Raw genomic sequence first — 21350 nt, forward strand, 5'->3', positions numbered from 1 at the left:
TGGCATTATTTTTATTTTTATGGCCGTGTAGTATTCCATTGTATAAATATACCACAACTTCTTTATCCAGTCATCTGTGGATGGACATTTAGGTTGTTTCCATGTCTTGGCTATTGTAGATAGTGCTGCCATGAACAATGGGGTGAATGTATCTTTTTGAATTAAGGTTCCCTCTGGATATATGCCCAGGAGTGGGATTGCTGGATCATATGGTAAGTCTATTTTTAGTTTTTTGAGGAATAAGGAGACTGAGTTTTAAATCCAACTTCTGACCCTGCCAGCTGTGTGATCTTGGATATGTCACTTCTCTTTTCTGGACTTTGATCATCACGTCTATAGTAAGACAAGGTTGGACTACATCAGTATTTCTCTCAAATTTCCATGGGAGGATAGGATCTCAAAACTCCACAGAGATTATGAGAAGGAAAATGGGGTTTTATGGTGAAATAAACTAGGGATGTTTTGCTTTAAATAATGATAATGTGGCTTCTTTGCTGTGAATTTTCAACCCTTTAATATGCTAAGTGAGATTTGTATGCAGCATTTTCCAAATTTATTTGGACACTGAATGCTACTTCCCCCTTTTAAGCATACACTCTAGAACTAGTTTTTTAGGGATTATACTTTGAAAGACACTGTTTCAGAGGATCTCTGAGGTACCCTCCGGGTGAGAATGTCTAAGGCTATGGCTTATGTAGTGTGTTGAATTGTGTCTCCAAAAGACATTTCCCCTCAGAAGCTCAGCATGTGAACTTATCTGGAGTAAGGGCCTTTGCGGATGTAATTAAGGTAAGGATCTTGAAGTGAGATCATCCTGGATGAGCCCTAAATCCAATGAAAAGTATACTTACGAGATACAGGGAAGGACACACAGACACAGAGGAAAAGGCTGTTGAAGACGAGGGCAGAGATTGGAGGGCAGCCACAAGCCAAAGACTGCCAAGGATCGCCAGCAGCCCCCAGAAGCTACAAGAGGGCATGGAATGGATTCTTCCTCAGAGCCGCCAGAAGGAACAACCCTGCCAACCCCTTGATTTCAGGCTTTTGGCCTCCAGAGCTGTGAGAGGATTCATGTCCATTGTTTTAAGCCATCAGGATGTGTTTATTTGTTCTGACGACCCTAGGAAATAGATACACCCTTGGTTAAGGATCATGGGGAGGGATTTCCTTTAAGTGTCTTCAGCCACCAAGCTCCTTCCCCACAGGGCCTTTGCACATGCTGGGCCCTCTGTCTTGAGTGCTCTTTTCCGTGCTATCTCACACCAGTCTACTTCTCCTTCTGGAATTAGTTCCATGTCGCCTCCTTAGATGGATCATGCCTGACCGCTCCATCTAAAGAAGGCCCCCGCCCCACCATGTTCTCTAACGCTACTTGCATGTTTTCTCTCCCCAGCATTTAGCCCACAGTGTAACCACAGATTCACTTGTTGGATTGCTTGATTAGCATCTGTTTTCCATGAGGGTAGGAATGGTGTCTAGTTTGTGGGCCTCCTTTACCCAGGCCCTGGAATCATGCCTGACACATGGGAGGTGCTGAATATTCAGTGAAGAAAAGAAAGAATGGGAGGCAGGTGGAGAGAGAAAGAACACAGTGACTCCTCGCGGATGGAGGGCCGGTGTCAAACAGACGGCACTGGTGGGTATTTGCAGGCCTGGCAGCTCCTCACCTGGTTGTTTGTCTTGCAGGACCTTTTGGGCGTTGCTTTTGAGGTGGCTGCAGGTAGTGAGTGGGTCCACAGAGGAGGAGGCCTGCCCCTGGCCGGGCATTGTTCTAGACTCTGGACGGGGCGGCCAACATGACAGGTCCCTGTCCTGAGGAGCGCTGGTCCAGAGAAGGGAAACAGGCAGTCAACACAGAAGCACATAATGCAAACAAGGTGATTTCCAGGATGAGGCTGTGCAGTGAGGAAAATAAAATAGGTTAGTGTAACAGAGGGGGCCTGGAGGGGCGGCTTTCTGTGGGGTGTTCAGGGAATATTTCCTTGAAGTGACAGGTTAACTGGAACCAGAATGATGAAAAGCTGGCAGCCTTGTGAAGTCCCGGAGAGAAGTACAGAGGGAGGGGTCCCAAGCAGAAAGCCACTACAGGCCCTGAGCCAGGCTGATTTGGGACAGTCGAGGCTCGGAGAGAGGTCACGGTGGCTGGAATGCAGTGAGCAGGGAGAAGATGAGAGGGGTTACACCTTGCAAGTCCCGCAGGCCACGGCCAGGGCTTTGGAGTTTATTCCAAGCACAATGGATGATCAGAAGAGGCTTTTTTTTTTTTTTGCTATTAGATATTTGTATTTAATTTAAAGTTATATTGTGAAGCACTAGCATCTGAACAAATTCTTTATTCTTAAGTAATTAAAGATCTTCATCAGAGGCCTTTAAGCAGGGCAGTGATAGGTCACGTTTATGCTTTAGGAAGATCTTGCAGTCATGCAGGGCACAAGATGGAGATGACGGAGGAGGCAGGAAGCCAGTGAGGAGAGCAAAGGGACAGCCTGGGCTAGACTTGACAGTGACTTGGTCTAGGGCTGTATTGGTGAAGCGGTGAGAAGGGGACATGGATCTATTCTGGAGGCAGGATGGAGGCCAGGGGTGAGGGAAAGAGAGAAATTAGAAAAATACGCCAGTTCTTGGGCCTGAACAGCAGGCTGGCAGGTAGTGCCATATATTTCTGATGGGACAACTTGGGAAGGACTGGATTTGGGGTGGGGAGGAAACTAGGACCTAGCTGGGACTATGAAATGCATCCCAGTGGAGGTGTTAGACAGTTGACTACCTAAGTCTGGAGCTCAGGGAAGAAGTCTTGGCCAGAAATAAAGATCTGAGGTTCATCAGATGGTCTATGAAGTCACAGAGCTGGGTGAGACCCACTACGGGAGGGAATGAAGGTGAAGACAAGAGGACTGAAGATAGGATCCCAGATCAACTGTCATTCAGAGCTAGTGGCAGGGGAGGAGAGTGAAGAAACCTGAAAGCAGCGGCGGGGAACAGGATGAAAACCAGGGGGTGGCATCAGAGAAGTTCAGATAAGAAAATTCTTTAAGAAGAAGAAGTGGCCAAATGTGTCAAATGCCCAGAGACCGAGTAAATGAGGCTTGAGAACTGACCTTCGCCTTTGGCCAGATGTAGATCACTGGTGATGTGGACAAGAGCTGTTTCGTGTAATGATGGGGACAAAGGGCTGACTGGAGCAGGGTGCAGTGAGAAGGGGAGGGATGAGAGTATCAGGGGATTCTCTAAGAGGATCATGGGGCACGATGATGCACAGGTGATCATGATCAAGGTCCAGTGATGAGGGAGAAGTGGCTGGGCAGGAATCACTGCAGGAGCGAGGTCCTGAGAAGCTATGAGGGGTAGAGTCCAGTTGCAGGAAGGCAATGCAGTTTCCACGGCAGCCAGAGGCGGGGTGGGGGGCGGCAGTTGGGGTGGGGCAGAATTGAGTGGTTCTAGTGTGATTGCATTGCGACCTGAAATTGAGTTTGGGAGCTTGAGAGATTCAGAGGAGAAGGTGTGAATTTGTCATCTCAAGAGTGAGGAAGTAATGCTTCTAAGGCATTGAGGGTCCACTTGAGATTTGCAGGTTTGATTTTGAAGTGAGTCCAATTGCACAGGTGTACTGGTTCTTGAGCAGAAGTTGGTTCCAACCAGAGTTTGGGATTTTTCCAGGTGAGGACAATGGATGGAGAAAAGGGTAAAGGACTTAGAACTGGGGCTAGAGGGTGGGGATCCAGGACTCCACGCTGGCTGAAGGCATTAAGGGCATAGCTGACGGCACTGCAAGAAGCTAAGGCTGATGACTTGGAGTTCTCAGCATGCTCAGATTCGCGGGCGTGGGGCTGATAAAATATCTGAGCGGGAGGACTAGGAGGAGATGTTCACAGGGTGGGAGGTCTGAGGTGACAAGGAATGACAAGATCAAGATGTGGTAGAGAAAAGGCTACTGGAGTCAAGGAGGGCCCCTGAGTTCTCATAGCTGCTCAGCCCCTCCCAACTTGGGAGCCAGAGAGCAACATCCTGCCAGCGCTGGATGGGGTCCACCTGTTCATTGTGCAAACGGGGCCTGAGACCTAGAGGTGCTGGATGCCGAAGCTAAAATGTCAGAAGCTGGAGTCTTGGCTCCTAGTCCCGAGGTGAGTAGGATTCTTGGCGTCATCTCTCTTTCCAGCTTCCCGCAGCAGCTGAATCCCCTTTCTCTTCCTCCCTCCTCCCAGGAGCCTGAGGTCCCCCCACCTCCCTACCCTGCCTGCTCCCTGCCTCAGAGCTTTTCCCACATTCCCCAGTCCTCTGGGGGAGCCCCTGCAGACAGGTCAAGTCCACCGTCACTGGGCGTGCTGCCTTGGTGGTAACCAGGCTGCCTGTGTCATTTCAAATGTCCTGGCAGATCTTCACATTTGTTCACTCACTCACCTGTTCACTTAGTTAATCATTCATTCACTCATTAAGTGATTCCATCTTTTATTATTCTTCGTTGTGTTTGAGCTGCTAAATGAAGCGCAGGGGTGAATTCTCAGTCGCTGTGAAATTGCTCATCCACCCAACCAACCAGCCAGATGTCTGACATATACTGAGTGTCCATCACAGTCCTGCATAGGTGCGACATACAGGCATCACATGTCCTCACGTGGCTGGCAGGCGTCCAGGCCTTCCCACGTCCATCAATTATTTATTCCCTGGGTCCCTTGCATGTCATGTGTGTGCCACGAGTCTGAGTCCTTCCAGCCTCTTCCTCGTAGCAGGGCTGATAATACATGAATTGCCGTCGATCAAAGTTCACAAGGTGAGTCTTTGTTAACTTCTAAAGCTGCTTATATTTTCCATTAAAGATCTTTTTTAAATTGTGAAAGCCATGCTTGCTCATTTTGGAAAATGTAAACAATGACAAAGCACACAAAATAGGAAACCTCCCTTACAATTGACTACTTCCATCCCTCCATCCCACAGTGCCAACCACTGGTAAAAGTGTGGCAAGTGTGGTTGAGTTCATATTCTTCTAGATCTTCTTTGTACATTTACAAAGGGGGAAACACACACACACACACACATGTGATGTATATATGTACAAACTGAGATCATAGACTGTTCTGAAACTTGCCATTTCTCTGTAACAATAAATGATGGACATTGTGCCAGGTCAGTGCTTCAGATCCACTTCATTCTTTGCAGTATCAATGGACATTAAGGGTGTTTTCATTTACCCCCAGCAACAATGCTGCAATGGACATCTCTTTGAGCTCTTTTGTATGAGCATTTCTGAAGGATCATCCCTAGAAGTGGAATTGCTGGGTCATGTGCTTTTTAAATTTTAATGGCGACCCACTGCCAGACATATTGTAGGATCTTTGTAAACATCTGTGGCATGAATGGATACTGTTGGACTGCCCCCCAGGAAGATCACGCTATTTCTGCTCCCACCAACAGTGAACAGAGCCACAGAACTGTTCATTTCTGCTACCAGGTCCCAGCCGTGTTGGGCTTCATGACAGCCACTTTCCTCCAGGCCACTCTATTGCTGCTAGGAAGGATTTAAAGACCCTATGTCATCTTTGATGAAAGGCAGGCAGCGTCCAGGCAGAGGGTTACCTCCTCTTCCAGGTCTGCAAGGCCCATTGCTTAACATCCTCTCACCGGGGTGGGTGTTTACCACAGTGAGGGCAGCATCGGCTCTGGGACGTCTCTAACTGGAGTTTACACAAAGCACTCACATATCTGCCTTCTGCTCCCTGTGATCAGTCCTCAAAACTGAAGGGAAATTGCCTATGGCTGGGCTCATTCTCTTGCCAACTCTGGAGCTCTGCTGTCCAGTAGCTACTGTTCTCTCTGGGGCTCTGTCTCCAGCCAGAATCCCCCACCAGAGCCCCTGTTTCTAGCATCTTTGTTTCTAACATCTTTTTGTGCCATCTCCCTACCCCGGCCGTGTCACCTACCTGGGTCCTGATGCCCCAAGAAAGGGCATTATTGGGAGAGCCCCAGAGGAGGCATCCCTGCCAGCGCACCAGGGCCAGTTCTACCTCAGCCCCCACTGGAGCTTTGGCCAGCATTACTTTTGTGCCCTCTGCCTGGGGAGGAAGGCCAGCATTCAGAGGCTGTGGGGAGCAGGGCAAAGGCAGGGTTGGGGTGGAGGATCCCAGACCTGCCTGAGCCCCTGAGACGCTGGCACAGGGGTGTTTCTCATGCTGCATGTCTTATGCCAGGCTCCCAGCTCCACGCTCTGCTGCAGGCCCCCTGGGGACGAAGGCCCCGTGCATGCTCCTGTGCTGCAATGGCGAAAGTCTCTTTCCTCTTAGGGGTTAACCCGGCAAGTCGGGCTGAGGTGGCAGTACCCAGAATCAGGCAGGACTGAAAGGTTCTCCTCTTCTTCCTCCGGAGATCCCAGGGTGGAGTGGACCACGTTCTCCGAGGCCCTGCCCCACAGATGGCCACCTCCCCCACTCCCCTCTGTTGCCCCTCCCCACCCCTGTGATGAGAGAGTCAGAGATCAGAGAGCTGGGCTCTGCGTGCCCGTGTCCCAGGGAAAACAGAGGGAGGACGGGGTGGGGAAGCACACAATGGTCACTCCCATCCCACCCCCAGCTCCCCATCCAGGCTCTTTAGCAGCCAGAGATCTCAAGGAACCAGAGGTCACACTATCTGCAAAGACCCTCTCCCAGAAGGTGGCCCACAGACGTGGTGTCCTCCCAGGCTCATCATCAACACGGTCTTGGATGAATCATCAATGGTGGAATTTCAGGCGCAGTGACCCTCCCGCCGAAGCCCCCCAGCAGTGCCTGGGCTCACCTCCCCACACAGTCAGAGGCCGACTCTCAGCAACCGTCAACTGAAATTTAATGGGACACGTGTCTCGAGGGGAGGGGAGGGAACAATGGGGTCTCCTCAGGCAGAACTGGAGGTGGCTCAGAGCTCAAGCAGTCCTGCCTCCCAAAGTACATTAGTGCCCTCCAGAACATCTCATCTGTCAAGATCGTACCTCCCAGAGGCACAGCTCTCTCCACTCCTCAGAGCAGCCCATTCTGCTGCCCGGCACCTCCAGCTGTGCACGCTTTCCTCCTGGCAGCCTCTAACTTGGGATGGCAGGTGAGGGGTGGACACTATCACTCCCGACCAGTCCATGGGACAAGAGAGGCAACTGGTGTAGAACAGGGGTAGGCAAAGCAATAAGTTAAAGCCAAAAATGGCAGAGGTGTGGCAGGATGGGTTGGGGGGCATTCCAGGGGTCCCCGGAGTCTCCGGCTTGACCCAGGAGGCCTTGGGGAGGTGGCTGCTGATGGCAGGGTTCCAGGCAGGAGGGGGCTCAGAAGGCTGGGTTGTCGATGCCTCTGTGCACCCTGGCATATTCTTCAGGATTGAAGCTGTAGGGAGGGGGTGGCTCCGTGGGAGGCAGGCCCAGTATGGGCTTCAGAATCACCTGCAGGAAAGGAGGGGACACAGAGTCTTTTTAGGGCCTGCCACTGACCATTGCCACCCATGTGCTGGTGGCGGCATGTTTACTAGGGAGAGGGGTGACCCGGTGCTGGCTGTGGAGCCCTCCCTAGAGTCCAGAGACGTGCTGTAAAGACACCCCCCACTGTCCCTGTTGCTCTAAAAATCTGAATAGGGAGGTACAGACAGCCGAGGGGCAAAGCAGGGACTGGGACAGACACCTACCTCATTGTAGGGAGGTGGGGGCTCAGAAATGGATTCCCTGACCCTCTCGGGGGGAGCGACGGAAGGCCGTTCCGGTGTCCCCTCGTGATCCATCGGGGGGTCCTGCTCCAGCTTTCTGCATTTGCGACAGAAGCGCTTAGCCAGGTCACAGATGCACAAGAGTGGCAAGATGATCAGGATGACGATGACAGAGGTTCTGGGATGAGGAACCATCAACATCACTGAGTCTCCAGCCCAGCCCAGCCCCTTCGCACCTCCCTCCCTCCCTTGACCTCCATCCACTCTCCTTGGCAGGAAGTCCAGTCCAGGCCTGTGTGGACCAGACCCCTTGGAGAACTGTGCCCAGAGGAACTGGCCCTAGGCTCACCTCAAGGGGCCGGAGAAGAGCTCATACACCTCTGGCTGGTACTCTTGGCAGCAGCTGTTACCACAGCATTTGAATCCTTTAGGGCAGGTGCTGGGGGTAGGGGGTCAAGAGAGACCATTGCTACCAAGGTGGGGAGACAGAAGGATCCCAGCTTCCCTAAAACCCACCCATTTGCTCAGGGCACGAGCCACACCCCTAGCAGGGTTGGGATACGGACCCCTCTAAGGGTTCAGTGGGAGAAAACTGTCGCTGGGATTAGGACCTGAGTTTCAGGCTCATCTCACTACCAGCCTTGTGCACTCATGCCAAGTTACATTCCTTACTGGGCCTCACTTTTCTTATCTATAAAATGGGCGTGATGAATGTCCTGCTGACCTCACTGGGCAGGTGTGGGGATTGAGTGTTATAGGGGCTACAACATCCCTCTAAGTAGTTGTAGAGAGAGGGGCAGTGGGGAGGGTCCAGGAGCTAACTCCAGGAGGAGCTGTGGCTGGTGCCTGTGGAGGAGGAGGTGGGAAGGACAGGGTGTTCCTGGAACGTCCAGTGCTGGCTTGATGGAAACACTTTCCTTCCCAGAGACCACCCCCCCGAGCCCTTCCTCACTGCGCTTGGGCCTCTTAGCATTAATGTATATTAAAAGTGTCTGCCCTGCTTTCCAGGGGTACCCTCAGAGGGGAGATAGGCGGGAGACTGCAGTAAGGATGGGGATTAGGTTTCAGATCAGCCCACTGATGGTTGAGGGAGGGAGGGAAGGGGTGGAGCAGGGGAGTCTCCCTCTCGGGGTGGGGGATTGGAGGGGTGGTTTCTGGCTAGAAGGGGAGTGGGTGAGGATGATGGAGGCAGGCAGGGCAGGATTTGGGGTATCTTCTCCTCACACTGGAATTTACAGCCCGAACTGCAGACTTACAATAAGAGACCACATGCGGCTGCAGCCTGTGGAAGAGAAGAGGTAGAGGTTTGGGGTCATAAATGTGGGGGTGGGGTCTCCACCCAGATGTTACCCAGGTACCTCACGGCCAACAGGTCCCCAGTGGGCCGGCCTATTCCCCCAAACCTGCTCTTCACTTCACTCTCCATGTGCCTCAGGTCAAGGGCTGGGGCCCCTCAGCTGCCACCCAGTGGCCCCAGCTCTCCTTCCTCTCCTCACCATACCTCCCACCACATGTGCTCACCCCTAGCTCTGTAAGCCTTCTGACCACCCTTCTCATCCATCCCCATGATGGGCCAGGACACCAGCAACTTACCCACCAGTGTCCCTCCCAACCCGCTGCAGTTCCAGTCCACGAATCTGACCACTCAAAACCTGGTGGGAAGCCCCTTCAACCACTCCCTGAGGCCCAACTCCAGGGACCAGCCCTAGCCCCGCCTCCCTCCCCCTCTGGCATAGACACTCACTGGGAGTTCCCTGTACATGCCTGGCTGTTTTACACCTGCATACAAGGGCAAGCCCTCTTCCCTGAGCCTTCAGGGCCTGCTGAATGCCCATTCATCCTTCAGATCCCTGCCTGGGGAGTTCCTGGCTCTGAGAAGGGCAGATCCTCCTCTCTGGAAGCAGCTCCTTCCTCCCTACCTCTTCTGCACTAGTTCTGTGGGCCCTTTAGGCTATCATTACAGAATTTAACCTGATTGACAGCAAATATGTGTATAAGCCCTGCTTGGAACATCGTTTCCCCAGGTATCTGAAAGCCTGGTCCAGCACTGTCCTCTCTGATCATCTGATTTAAAATCTCATCTACTCCCTCAAAGTACTCCCTTTCCCTTAACTGTGCTTACTTTCTATGCCTAGCTCTTATCAACATTTAACACATAATATATTTTACTCTAGCTTGTTAATTGTCTGTCTCCACAGTAGAATGTAAATTCTACCAGCACAGGGATTTTTTGTCTGTTTCATCACTGTTGAAAACCAACAGTCATGATATTGGCAGAATGAATGGAGGAGCATCCATTGACAACCTGGTTTCATTTCATTCTGGCTGCTCCCAGACCCTGGGAGAGGAATGCAGGTGCTGAAACACAACAAATGGAGGTTATCTGTCACCCTATCCCAGCCTGGGGAGTGGGGGGCGGAGTGCAAACAACCAGGGTTCAAGAACAAGAAGCCAACTTTGGCAAGACCACCATATCTTTATACTTTGAAATAACATTTCAATGCGAACGACAATAATGGCAGAGCTAAGAATACCAATGACAGCCAATAAACAGTTGGACTGATTCCCCTTTTGTGTGCGCAATCCCATGTGCACACCTCCTTCGCACAAGCCTTGGCCAGTGTGGTCAGGAGCAGGAATGAACCCCCGCAGGTTGGCCCAGAGAGGGTAAGGGCCACACAGCACATGGAGGTGACTGCAGAGTTGGCGGACAGCCCAAGAGGTCCAGGCACTCAGTGTGTCCCCTTTCCCTCAGATCCCAGCCCCTCTTCCTCCCCCCTCTCCTGGCCCCCAACAAAGAAAGACAATGAACAGGTTTAATAAATTAATCCTGAGCTCCTGTTTGGAGGAGTAGGGGATCCTCTCCCAGATTCTCTTCCCAGCCTTGTTGTAAATAGGGAGTGGTCTTATCTGAGGTGGTTCAGAGCCTGTGTTTTATCAAGCCTTGGGGTAATCCTGGGCAACTTCAGCTTTCTTACATATGCATTGGGGGCATTAACAGCACCTGCCCCCTGGAATTGCTGGGAGGAATCAGCAAGAGGTGACACAAACCTGGTGCCAGCTGGTGATGGAGGTGCCAGGGCTTCTGGGGCAGAGCTGCTCTAAAAGTCAGCACAGTTCGTGAATGTTTAGGGAGAAGGCCTGGGGCTTCCTTCAGACTTTTAGAAGAAAAAAATCCGTGTTCTAACGGACCCATGTCAGTTTCTAGGGTAATCTCCCATCCCAGAACTGGATAGACCACCCCCATCACTGGGGGAGGGAGGAATGAAGAGGTGCTGAAACCTTAACCCTCAGAATCTCAGAAACCACAGATTCCAGAGGTCTCCCCAGCCTTGGGCCAGGCAGCCGGATCAAATCCTATCACCAGCTGGAATCCTACCCCCACTCCTAAAAAGGAGATGAGGGAGCCTCCTTTCCTCTAGGGCACAAACAAGAAAACACAGTTCAGAGAGGGCCAGGACTTCTTCCAAGGTCACCCAGTATGGGAAAAACAGAGCTGGGGAGACAGGCTGACCAGGCGTCCAGACCTCAGGCTCCGGAGAGTCCCCGCTTTCTGACGCCGCGGGAAGGACAAGACAAGGCTAATATGAGGGTCAAAGTCCCCAGTCACAGAGAGGCGCTAGTTTTGTAGGATGGCGGTGGGTCCCACTACACGGTACCCTCGAGGTGAAGGAAACCAAGCCATCGCAGGGCCTGCCTCCGCTGCCCCAACCTCCCGGGCAAAAAGAGAAAGGAAGTTGCTAATTGCCTGTGATCACGAGGAAATCCTGACAATGGAAGGTGGTGATCCGGCGGCAGAAGCAGGTCCCTGACCCACCAGAGTGGGCCCGAAAGTTCGACAGCTTTACCCTCTAAGCGCTCACCTGTTGGAAGCCGGCCAGCAGGCCGAACAGCAAGTAGGGTACGAGGCCGGGGACCCAGGTGTTAGACATCCTGGCATGGGGGCCACTGAGCTTCCGCGTGTATGAGAAGGAGGGGAGAGGCGGGGCCGCGACCTTTCCCACGACTCTCCACCTATAGGTCCCCGCCTTGGGGTGGGGGCGGAGCCAACGCACGGGGTGGGTCAGGCCGGGGAAGGGCGGGGAAGGGCGGGGAAGGGGAGAGGAACGTGAAGTCTGGGAGGTAGAAGCAACAAACTGGTAAAAAACAAAAAACAAAACAAAAAAAAACCTATGGGGTCATTTCAAGACTACTGAGCTACCCCTTCCCAACCCCCAACCGCCCCACCCCCAAGTAGTTACAGGCTTAAGAGAGGGACTGCTGCGCCGACCAGATGCAGAGGGAGCCGGACCACTGAAGTCCCTTCCCGCCTGGACTTCTAGGGGCAGATGTTGCCGGAGAGAGGAGGCGAGGTGTCACTTTTGTTTTCTCTTCTTTTTTCCCAAGAAGGGATGGAGGGACGGCCTGGGTGATTTGTAGGGAAGGAGACCCAGGAGCAGAGCACTGCTAGTACGTTGGTGCACCATCTCCCCGCACCTCCTCCCCCTGAATCCTGGGAGGAGGTGTTCTTACAGTTCCTCCACTTGACTACAGGGGAAATTAAAGCCCCAAGACTCAGAGACTTGTCCCCGGATCCACGGCTGGGCTGAGGCGTGGGCAAGCAAGCCCATCCGGATTCCTGGAAAGACCCCGCCGAGGCGGTCCCGGTTGGGAGGGGCGGGATTCCACCCGCGGCTGCCAGCGGCCAGCCCTTGAGGCACGATGTGCTTCCCGGATCCGGCCGGCTCGTGGCAGCATCGCTCAACACGAGATTCCCCCGGAGCCAGGCGGCGCGGGGCTGGGACATGGGGCTGGGCCTCCCAGAGCTCCCTCAGGGGAGCTGGCTGGCGGGTGGGGTAGGAGGCCATCTCGGTGGGTGAAAACCAGACACGCAAACACAGATGAGACGTCTGGAGACAGAGTGGGAGTTGGAGAGATGGAGCCCCTGGGGCGGGGGTGAAATGGACATGGTGGCTGGGGTGCTGCTCCCTGACCTGGGGAAAGGTGGAGGGCTCCAGGAGCGGCGCAGTTCTTAGGTATTTAGACATCTCCTGCTATGTCTCAAATCTGTCTTTGCCACTGAGAAATATCCCCAACCTAGTAGGAAAGGACAGCGTCTTCCTCTGGCTTCCTTTTCTTTTTCTCTCGAAGCTCTCTCCTTACCTCTGTTTCTCATCTCCCCAGTTTTAATATCTTATCTCTGTCTTATATTTAACCTCTCCTTGGTTCTCCTCATTTCTCCCAGTCTCTGTCTTCTGTTTCAGTTTCTCCTCATCTCTGTCTCCACGCAGTTTCTCTCCATTCCTACATGTTCCCTGTTTCCCCATCTCTGTTTCTTCTCTTTGTTAATCTCTGTCTGTCTTGGTGGAGGAGTCTGTTTTTCTGTCTCTTTCCATTTCACTTGTTTCTGGCTTGGTCCTGTGGCTCCCTGTCTCTGGGTCTGTTTCTCACCAACTCTCCTGCTTTCTCTCCCAGTATCTCTCTCCCTGGTCTCCCTCTTCCCCTGTCTCTGTTTCTCATTATCTCTTGGCCCCTAAGAACAGAATCTTCCAGTTCCTGATCCAAGTGGAATTGGAGTCTGGCCCTGGACAATGCCCTCTCTATTCGCAGTTTCTGGTGGTGGATCTTGGAGAAGGCAATGGGGGGCAGCATTTCTTCCCTCCTCCCCCTCCAGCTGGCTCAGGACCCAGCCCACCCCTCTGCCAAGGGAGTCCCAGTTTCAAGAGTGCTGGAGCCTTCTCCCTTCAGCACCCACACTGCTGCCTCCTTAGTGAAGTTGTTGCTGACTTGGGCTTCCAGGGCCAAGTTGCACCAACACCCAAGGCCTAAGGCATCTCCCCCACACCCTCTGCCACTCTGCCCAGACCTGGAGCCCTCCAGAGGACCTATCCTCACCCTTAAGGGAGGGGAAGATGGGTGAGCTTGTGGGGGGTGGGTATACTAGGGAGTGAAATGAGGGTGCTGAGAAGGGCATGGAGGAACATGAAGGGTCGATGTGGAAGGCTGACGAGGTGAAGGGACCAGGCAGTGGGTGCCCGGAGGAGGAGCAGGAGGAGGGCAGGATGGCGTTGCTTCCCTCTGTCACACATCTGACACATATGTATGGTTGCCAGACAAAATACAGAATGCCTAGTTAAATTTGAATTTCAGAGAAACAATGAATAACTTTTAAGTATAAATCTGTCCCATGCAATATTGGGGACATACTTACACTAAAAATTGTTGTTTATCTGAAATTCACATGTAACTGGATAGCCTGTGTTTTTGTTAAATCTGGCAACCCTACCCACATCCCTAAAATGTCAGAGAAGAACCCCTACTCTGTCCCCTGCCCCATGTCTCCCCAAAGGGAAAGTGAGGCTTACGGGCAGAGTCCAGAGGGCCTCTGGGACCTGCCTCTGGGTCACCAGTTTTTTCTACGACATCGAACTTCCTTTCTATCCTCCTTCCTGCGAGTGGGGGTGGGTTGAGGGGTCTGAGGTGGGTGGTCCCAGGTCAAGCCAGAAACACCAAGCCCTGTTGTCAACATCCATCCTGGCTCCCAGGGCCCCAGCGTTCTTGGTAGGTGAGGTCTGGTTGGGGTGGGGGCCCAGTGGGGCCCCAGACTGAGCAAACAAGGGCCTTTTCTTGTCTAGAGGCAGGAGGGCCCTGGACAAGGACAACATCTTCCTCCCAACACGTAATCTGGCAGTGGGCGGGGTGTGTGTGCATGTGTGTGCGCAGATGTGCGGGGACACAGGCGGGGGGGGGCAGAGACCTCATGCAGTCAGTAGGTCCTTCTAGATTCCATGCCAAATTCCATCTGGGGTTTCCCAAGAGCAGCAAAGTTGAAATGTCTTCATACTCGCTCGTGTCTCCCTGGCCCATTCACTAAAGAAGGAGCTGATTTTGTGTCCTACAAGGGCCCAGCTGGAAGGGCCTTGGAGGTCAGCTGGTCCACCTGCTCCCTTCTTAGAGAAGCCAACTGGAGTCTAGAGGGGTGGGGAAGCCAAGTCTCAGGCGACACAGGGGCTGAGTCAGGACCCAAACCACGCAGATCTCAAGACCCCACACCTAGGGACAGCCTCAGAGGCCACACACGTCGGGCCTCTGGAGCTGCTGCCTGGGATGCAGGCACTCCTCTCTGGGAGCTGTGGTGAGAGGCCTGTGTGGCCTGGTGCAGCCTGGCCCTGGGGGCCAGGCCCTGGGTAAGGGGCGAGGGCCAGGCTGAGTTCTGTTCCTCTCAGCCCCTCCCTGCCATACCATGCCGGACACTGATACCCATAAATGGCTTATGGGCTGGGACCTTTCTTTCTAAAGTCCCCAGGATGTTCTGCCCTAGTCAGGCTCAGCCATATTATGTTGTAAGTGTGCCACTTACTCTGGTGTGTGCTGTGAGCTTAGCGAAGAAACTAAACTTCTCTGTTTGCCTTTCTAGACTCACATGTGAAGGGGGTGAGGGTGGATAACGGTACCTCCCTCGTAATAGGGTTATGGTGAGGATGAAGTCAGCCACTCAGTGTCTGGCACACAGTAATGGTAAACATTAGCTCAATAAACACAAGCAATAAATGTTTTATTCCGGGCAGAGGAAAGGGGCCCGAAGCTCTTTGCTGCATTTCACAGAGGCAGAATGAGGTGCCCAGGAGTTAAGGGTCTTCCTTCGGAGAACTGTTCTCAGCCCTTCTGGATGGGCCACCAAAGTCCACCTCCAGTCTCCCCAAACCCTTGAATGCTCTGCTTACTGGCCCCCTCTGCTGGCCATTAAGTCCTCTCCCTCCACCCAAGGGCCCGGCCAGAGCGGGAGGGCCGGGTGACGGACTTCAGAGAGTGACCTGGTGTTGGCTACTCCTGGAGGACACTAACCCACAGTCCCCTGGTGCCCGCGTCTGGCGCGGCCTCCCGTGGCCTCCGCATGTTTGTCAGTGTCGCTTGGGGGAAAAATTAATGGGGGAAAAATCAAATGGCTTCATTTGCAGCCTTAATATAGTTCTGTCTGGGACTTCCAGATACGGTTTGGGAAAAGAGAAAAGAATGGCAGCTCTGCAACATTAGTGCTACCCAGCGTTGGGTTCTAAGAATTTGTGGTCTGAAGAGTAGGCATTAAATGTATTTGGTGATTAAGAGCGGATAGGGGTGTGCGTGTATGTGATGGAGAGAGATGGACACAAAAGAAGATGTGAGAAATGATTAAATGAAAACGGAGCAGAGATCACCATCTCCAAATTGAGTAAGAATTAGGGTATTTAGGTGGCACCATTACCCAGGTTTCCCCTACATATAGAAGTTAGTCCTATATAGTAAATAATTGAAGTTTTGCATTTTGATCCAAAAACAACCATGTCACTTTTCAGAATTCTCAGAAAAAATTCTTTGAGTTATGTAAGGAATCATTTAAAGGCTTGCTATCCATCCAGTATCTTAAGTTAATTATATTTATTAGTTCTTAGTTATATTATCTATCAAGTAATTAAGGGGTTCAAATTGCTCTGAATCTCAAGCATTTCTATCCACAAAACACTCAGATGCTTTCAAGGATTTTTCTATACATTAGATTTACTGGCACTTAACTTGATGACTTCCAAGATGTGCTTTCGTGCCCAGAACAGCTTGAATATGGTCTCTATCAATGATCTGGAGCACATTATAAATAATAACATTTGCCACTTAAATAAAAATTTTGCTTATTTTTCAAAAAAAAATTTTTTTTTACCTATTATATTACTCCCTTCTCCCCCAGAAGTGGGCAGAACAGGCATTTTAAATCTCCCTCCTTTTACAGGTGAGCAAAAGCAAGATCAGAGGTGTGAAGTGCTGTGGCCTAGTGCCTAGATCTTCTGTGCCGGCTTTGGGCCGTTAGGCCTGCTGCCGTTACAACCGCCGCCGGCTTCTAGCAGTTGCGGCTCAGGCCCGGCGGGGGCTGGAGGCCGTCTCCGCATGCCCCAACCCAGTTCGGGCCGCCCCAAGCGGAGGGCTCAGCCGGGCGCGCCTGCGCACAGCACCGCCTGCTTCCCGCCGCCCTGGCGGTGGAGGCAGATCAGATCGCGCCGGCCCCATCCCGCTCTGCCACCCGGGGCGCGTAGGGGCCGTCCTGGGGAGCGCCGCACCCGGGCCATCAGGGCCGCCCCCTTCCTCTCCGTTCTCCCCAGCGGAACCAGGCGGACAGGGCAGGCGGGGCGCGGCGCGCGTGCGCCGCCGCGGAGCCATCCCTTCCCCGATCCCTAGATCGCTCCCTTCCCTCCCTCGCAGCTCCTGCGGGTAACGGCTCTGGCTGGTGCGCCCCGGCTGCTGGCGCGGCTCCCCGCCTTTCCGGGCCGGGGCCGGGGCCGGGAACGGGAGGAGGCTCAGTGCCCAGTCGACCGCCGCCCTGAGCAGGCAGAGGGACCAGCGTGTGTACATCCCTGCGTTCCAAGAGAGCCCCGTACAGAACCACCGCTGCTACCCCCACCCCCAGCACTACTACACGCTCCCTTCCCCACGCAGAGCATTATTCTTTATTGATTTGTTTGTGCATCTTTTCCTCACCACTAGTTCATAAGCTCTTTAAGTGCGGGGGTCACCTTGGGACGCGAGGCTCGGGCGGCGGTGGGAGTGGATCACCTGGCCCAGGACTCCCAGTTACTGGGGGGAGGGTAGCTTTCTCCATCCCTCCCTCCACCCTGGCCAAATCACCTGCAAGGCCTCGGTCCTGGGTTCGGAGCTCAGCTCCCACACCAGCAAGGTTTTGTCACTCCTGGTGGGAATCGCGAAACGAACCAACTCCACCATCCCACTCCGCGCATTGGCCGCTCCAGCGGAAGCAGCACTGCGCCAGCGCAAGGAGCGCCCGCGCTTTTTAAAAAACGCCCGTGAGAGGGGCTGGGCCAGAGGCAGAATGAGGTGCCCAGGAGTTAAGGGTCTTCCTTCGGAGAACTGTTCTCAGCCCTTCTGGATGGGCCACCAAAGTCCAGCTCCAGTCACCCCAAACCCGCGAATGCCCTGCTCACTGGCCCCCTCTGCTGGCCAATAAGTCCTCTCCCTCCACCCAAGGGCCAGGCCAAAGGGGGTGGGCCGGGTGACCGACTTCAGAGGGGGTGGGCCAGGCGACCGACTTCAGAGGGTGACCTGGTGTTGACTACTCCTGGAGGACACGGGACCGCACGTGGCAGTGGTGCTGGGTCCGGGGATGTGAGCAGCTCCCTGTCTTCCTGGCTTGTCTCCAATTCTGCTCCCCGACTGCCCACTGAGCACTGCCTGGGTTGGCCTCACGGTGGGTGCCTGCCTCGCCCTTGGGCTGAGAGCTCAGGGGGACTGGGGACTCTGCTTGTCAGCTGTCCCCCTGCCACTGCCCCCAACCAGTGTGGCTCCCCGGGGCATCACGCTGTTTTCAACAGGGCTTCCAGCCTGGTCTCCTCCTTGCCCCTGTGGGGGCGTGTCACTCTCTCACTCCCTCACTTCCAGAGTCTCCCCACTTCTGCCTGAATAAAGTCCCATCTCAGGGAGACGGTGGGGTCCTTCATAACGGGCCCCGCCTGTCCTTGTGTTGTGCTGGCTTCCCCGTCCTGTCCACGTGCTCTCCACCCTCACACCCAGCTCTTCTGCTTCCCTCCTTTCCTCTGCACCTAGCACACCTGCCCCATGCCCTCCTTGAAATCTAGCCAATTCTCATCCATCCTTCAAGGCTCAGCTCACATACCACCTCCTCCAGAAAGCCTGCCTAGACTTGGGTCTTCCTGCAAGAAGTGATGGTCCCCTCGCTGCTCACCCTGACCCAGGACTTTCCTCTGGGCCTGTCTGATGCCCTTGGCCGTTCTTCCTTGAAGATGTGCGTACATGTCCTAATGTTCCCACCCGGCTGCAGGGGCCAGCCCAGTTCTGATTCAGCTTTCATTTCCCCATGGCGCTTTGTTCCAAGTAAACACTGGCTCTGTTGTCACCCGAGTTGAAGCTGGTTGGGGGCCTTCCAGGGTCAGGGGGCCAGATTTCTCCAAGGGGATAGGGAATGAATTCCCAGAGTCCTTGGTGGGGGGCTCTCAGTTGGGGGCTTTGTTCCAGCCTGACCGGGCTCCCCAACTCCACAGGCTGTGTGGTTTGGAGAATCCACCTCTTCGGCTTCCTGCCCCCTCCCCATGTGTACACATACCCCCAAGTGAGGAAGATGGCTTGCTGGGGATTGAGCAACTCCTACGGGGTGTACTGCTAGGGATGCTCGGCTCAGTGTCCACCTTCTGAGAGAGGCAGGATGCACGCTAGGTTGCCAATAGGAATTCTTGGCCAAGAGACCAGGGTCTGAGTCTCCTTCCCAGCGTTTCTTTGAAAACTGAAAGCCACTGAGCCCTCACTCATTCTTGAAGTGATGGGTGTAGGGGTGGAGAGATGACTTTTGGAATTGACCCCAGGTCTGAGCCACTAAGCTATGGGCCAGGAGAGTGGACGGAGACGGGCCACCTGACAATTAACGGTGCAGGGACCTTATTATCCTAAGGAGTGGGTTGGAGAAGCTCAGCTAATGCTCACCTTTGTGGAGTCTTAGCAGAGACAAAAAAATGGCATTTGGAAGCCATTATCCTTCCAAAGTGTAGGTTTCCGGGGCACAGCCAGGGGTGGGAAGGGAAACACCTCCAAGAGGTGGGTGGTGAGGAGTCAGGGGGAAGGCTGAGCTAATGAGCTTTGGGTGTCTGGGGTGGCACAGCCACTAAGACTCAGATTGGAAGGACTTAACTCAGGTTCAGGGGCTTGAGAGCCCCCTAGCCCTGGTCCCCTGCTTCTGGGTCCCCTTCTCTATAGCTCCCCCACCCCCCCTCAATGGTGACTCTCTGAGATAGGACACTGTAGAGAGAAGAAAGGGGCTGAGGATCCCCTGGGAGCCCCACTTGCTGGCTCTGCTCTTACTGGTCCCTTGAAAGAGGGTCCTGCTGCAGCCCGGTGTCTCTGTTCACATCCAGATGTTACAGGGGACTGTTGTTAGACTTTAGAAGAACTTCCCAGTCCGGAACAAGCTGAGGTTCAGGACGGCTAGTGGAATGGGTAGCCCTTCTGTGGGCTGGGCATGTCGAGGGGCAGGCTTCTAAAGGGTCTGAGGACTTAGACTAAAATGCGGAGAAGGTGCAGCCTGGGACATCTGTGGAAATGATCGCCTCTCAGGGACCTGGGAGTTAGGCAAAGAATGAGTGTGAGCAGAGGGGCGGGGAAGAGAGGTGGGCAGAGATCACATTCTTTGCAAATCATAGCTCCTTGAAGCAGCCGCATCATCTGGCCCCCAGCCGAGGATGGACTTGGCTGGAGTTGTGTGCACACATGCGTGTGTGGGTGCATGCAGTGTGTGTCTGCACCCGTGTACATACGTGTATGCAACACCCAGCCTCCCGTGTGGATGCCACAGCCCATTCTCAGCGCCCCCTGGCTTCCTTATCAGCGGGCCAGCCTTTAAGGGTCTGCCTCCAGGATCCCCCTCACCCCAGTCGCTCTGTTAGCACCTCCTCCCTCCCTTGTTAGCACCTCACAGCCCCTCTTCCTCCTTGGCCCCTGCTGTCCCCTGAGACAGGCCGGTGGCTTGCAGCCCAGTTCTCCTCTTCCGACTCCACTTCAGCTTCTGTTTTCTGAAGCTCCATTCTTCCCCCAACCCCTAAGCCTCCTGCCCTCTCCATCCTCCCTTACCCATGTGGAAAGGCCCTTTCCTGAACATGCTAGCCTGGGGGGTGAAGTCGGTGCCCCTACAATGTAGCACAGACGCCTCTTCCAGGCTGGGGCCGAAAGGCTGTGGCACAAAGTGAGGCCCCCATCAGTGTCTCCCGCCCGGAGGGTGGGAGAGGGGCAAGTATGGGAGGGAGCCCTGGTCTAGGGGCCAAAGCTTAGTCCTGGTGCCAGCCTCGCCTTGGCAAACACCACCCTCTTGGCAGCCCTGGGGAGGGGGAAGGAAGGAGGATGGGGTGTCATGTCCCTGTGGCACTTTTTGTTTCTACAGTCCCTCTTTGCATTTTAAGCATTTTGCCTGTTATTCCAGGCAGATTGCGCCCGGAGCTGTCCCTGGACCCTGTCCAGCTGACCTCTGACTCCCCGGGGCTGATCGAGCCTTGGATTTCACAGTCCCTAAACTCCCACCTGAATCTCCCCACAGGCCAACACCCTGGGCAGAGCTGGGGGGGTTGAATTACTTGACACCCTCCTCTGCAGCCCAGAGGTTGGCCAGGCCTCATCAGGAATTGCCTGAGGCTTTGTTTCCTAGCCAGACACAAATACAGATGGAGAGCTGCCTGCAGGGCCATATCAGTTTGCTGGACCCTGGGCCCTGTCCCTGGACACTGTCCTGTTGATCCAGTTGAGCGGGTGGCCCCATCTCAGCCTCTAGAGATCCGTGAGGAGGTTGAACCTACTACAGTCAAGCATCAGCACCCAACTCCGCCTCCAGACATCTCTACAGATGTTGCAGCATAACCGCTAGTACATAGTAAGGTGACATTTTCACCTGCAGGTCCAGATGGAGCTCAGCATCCAGTGATGCCTAACCTCACAGTTAAACCCCTAGATCTAGCAGTTGTAACTCCAGAGCCCACTAAGGAGGCTGAAAATTCTCCAGAGCAGCAGGAGGGCTCTGCTCATTTTCCTATTGAAATGTTTCCAGTCCCAGTCCAAGCCTCTTTCTCCGTGTCCAGATTCCTGCACTGTAATGGCATGTCCTACACTGATAAGTCCAGGTCCCCATGTCTCAGGCGTTGTCCTCTCCTCACTTGACTCCTGCCCTTTCTGTTCACTCTGGCCTCTGT

At 53.8% G+C, this 21350-nt stretch overlaps 1 protein-coding gene across 4 annotated transcripts; it reads right to left on the minus strand.

The window, feature by feature from the left end:
• Positions 1–6796: 6796 nt before the first annotated feature.
• On the minus strand, positions 6797–17456 carry TMEM92 (transmembrane protein 92). 4 transcript variants are annotated; one of them, XM_031674655.2, is made up of 7 exons: positions 12163–12319; positions 11892–12054; positions 11514–11786; positions 8907–8932; positions 8000–8089; positions 7633–7828; positions 6797–7393 (listed from the first exon to the last, which is right to left on the minus strand). In XM_031674655.2, exons 3-7 carry the CDS (start codon positions 11580–11582, stop codon positions 7280–7282), a joined length of 495 nt encoding a protein of 164 aa, XP_031530515.2. In that variant the 5' UTR covers positions 11583–11786; positions 11892–12054; positions 12163–12319; the 3' UTR covers positions 6797–7279. The 4 variants fall into 4 exon arrangements, with proteins under 4 accessions (XP_031530515.2, XP_072794995.1, XP_072794994.1 ...); XM_072938894.1 differs by lacking the exons at positions 11892–12054; positions 12163–12319 and adding an exon at positions 16322–16724; XM_072938893.1 differs by having other exon boundaries at positions 11921–12319.
• Between the last annotated feature and the right edge of the window lie 3894 nt (positions 17457–21350).

This window comes from Vicugna pacos, chromosome 16 (assembly GCF_048564905.1).
Source record: "Vicugna pacos chromosome 16, VicPac4, whole genome shotgun sequence".
Taxonomy (NCBI): domain Eukaryota; kingdom Metazoa; phylum Chordata; class Mammalia; order Artiodactyla; family Camelidae; genus Vicugna; species Vicugna pacos.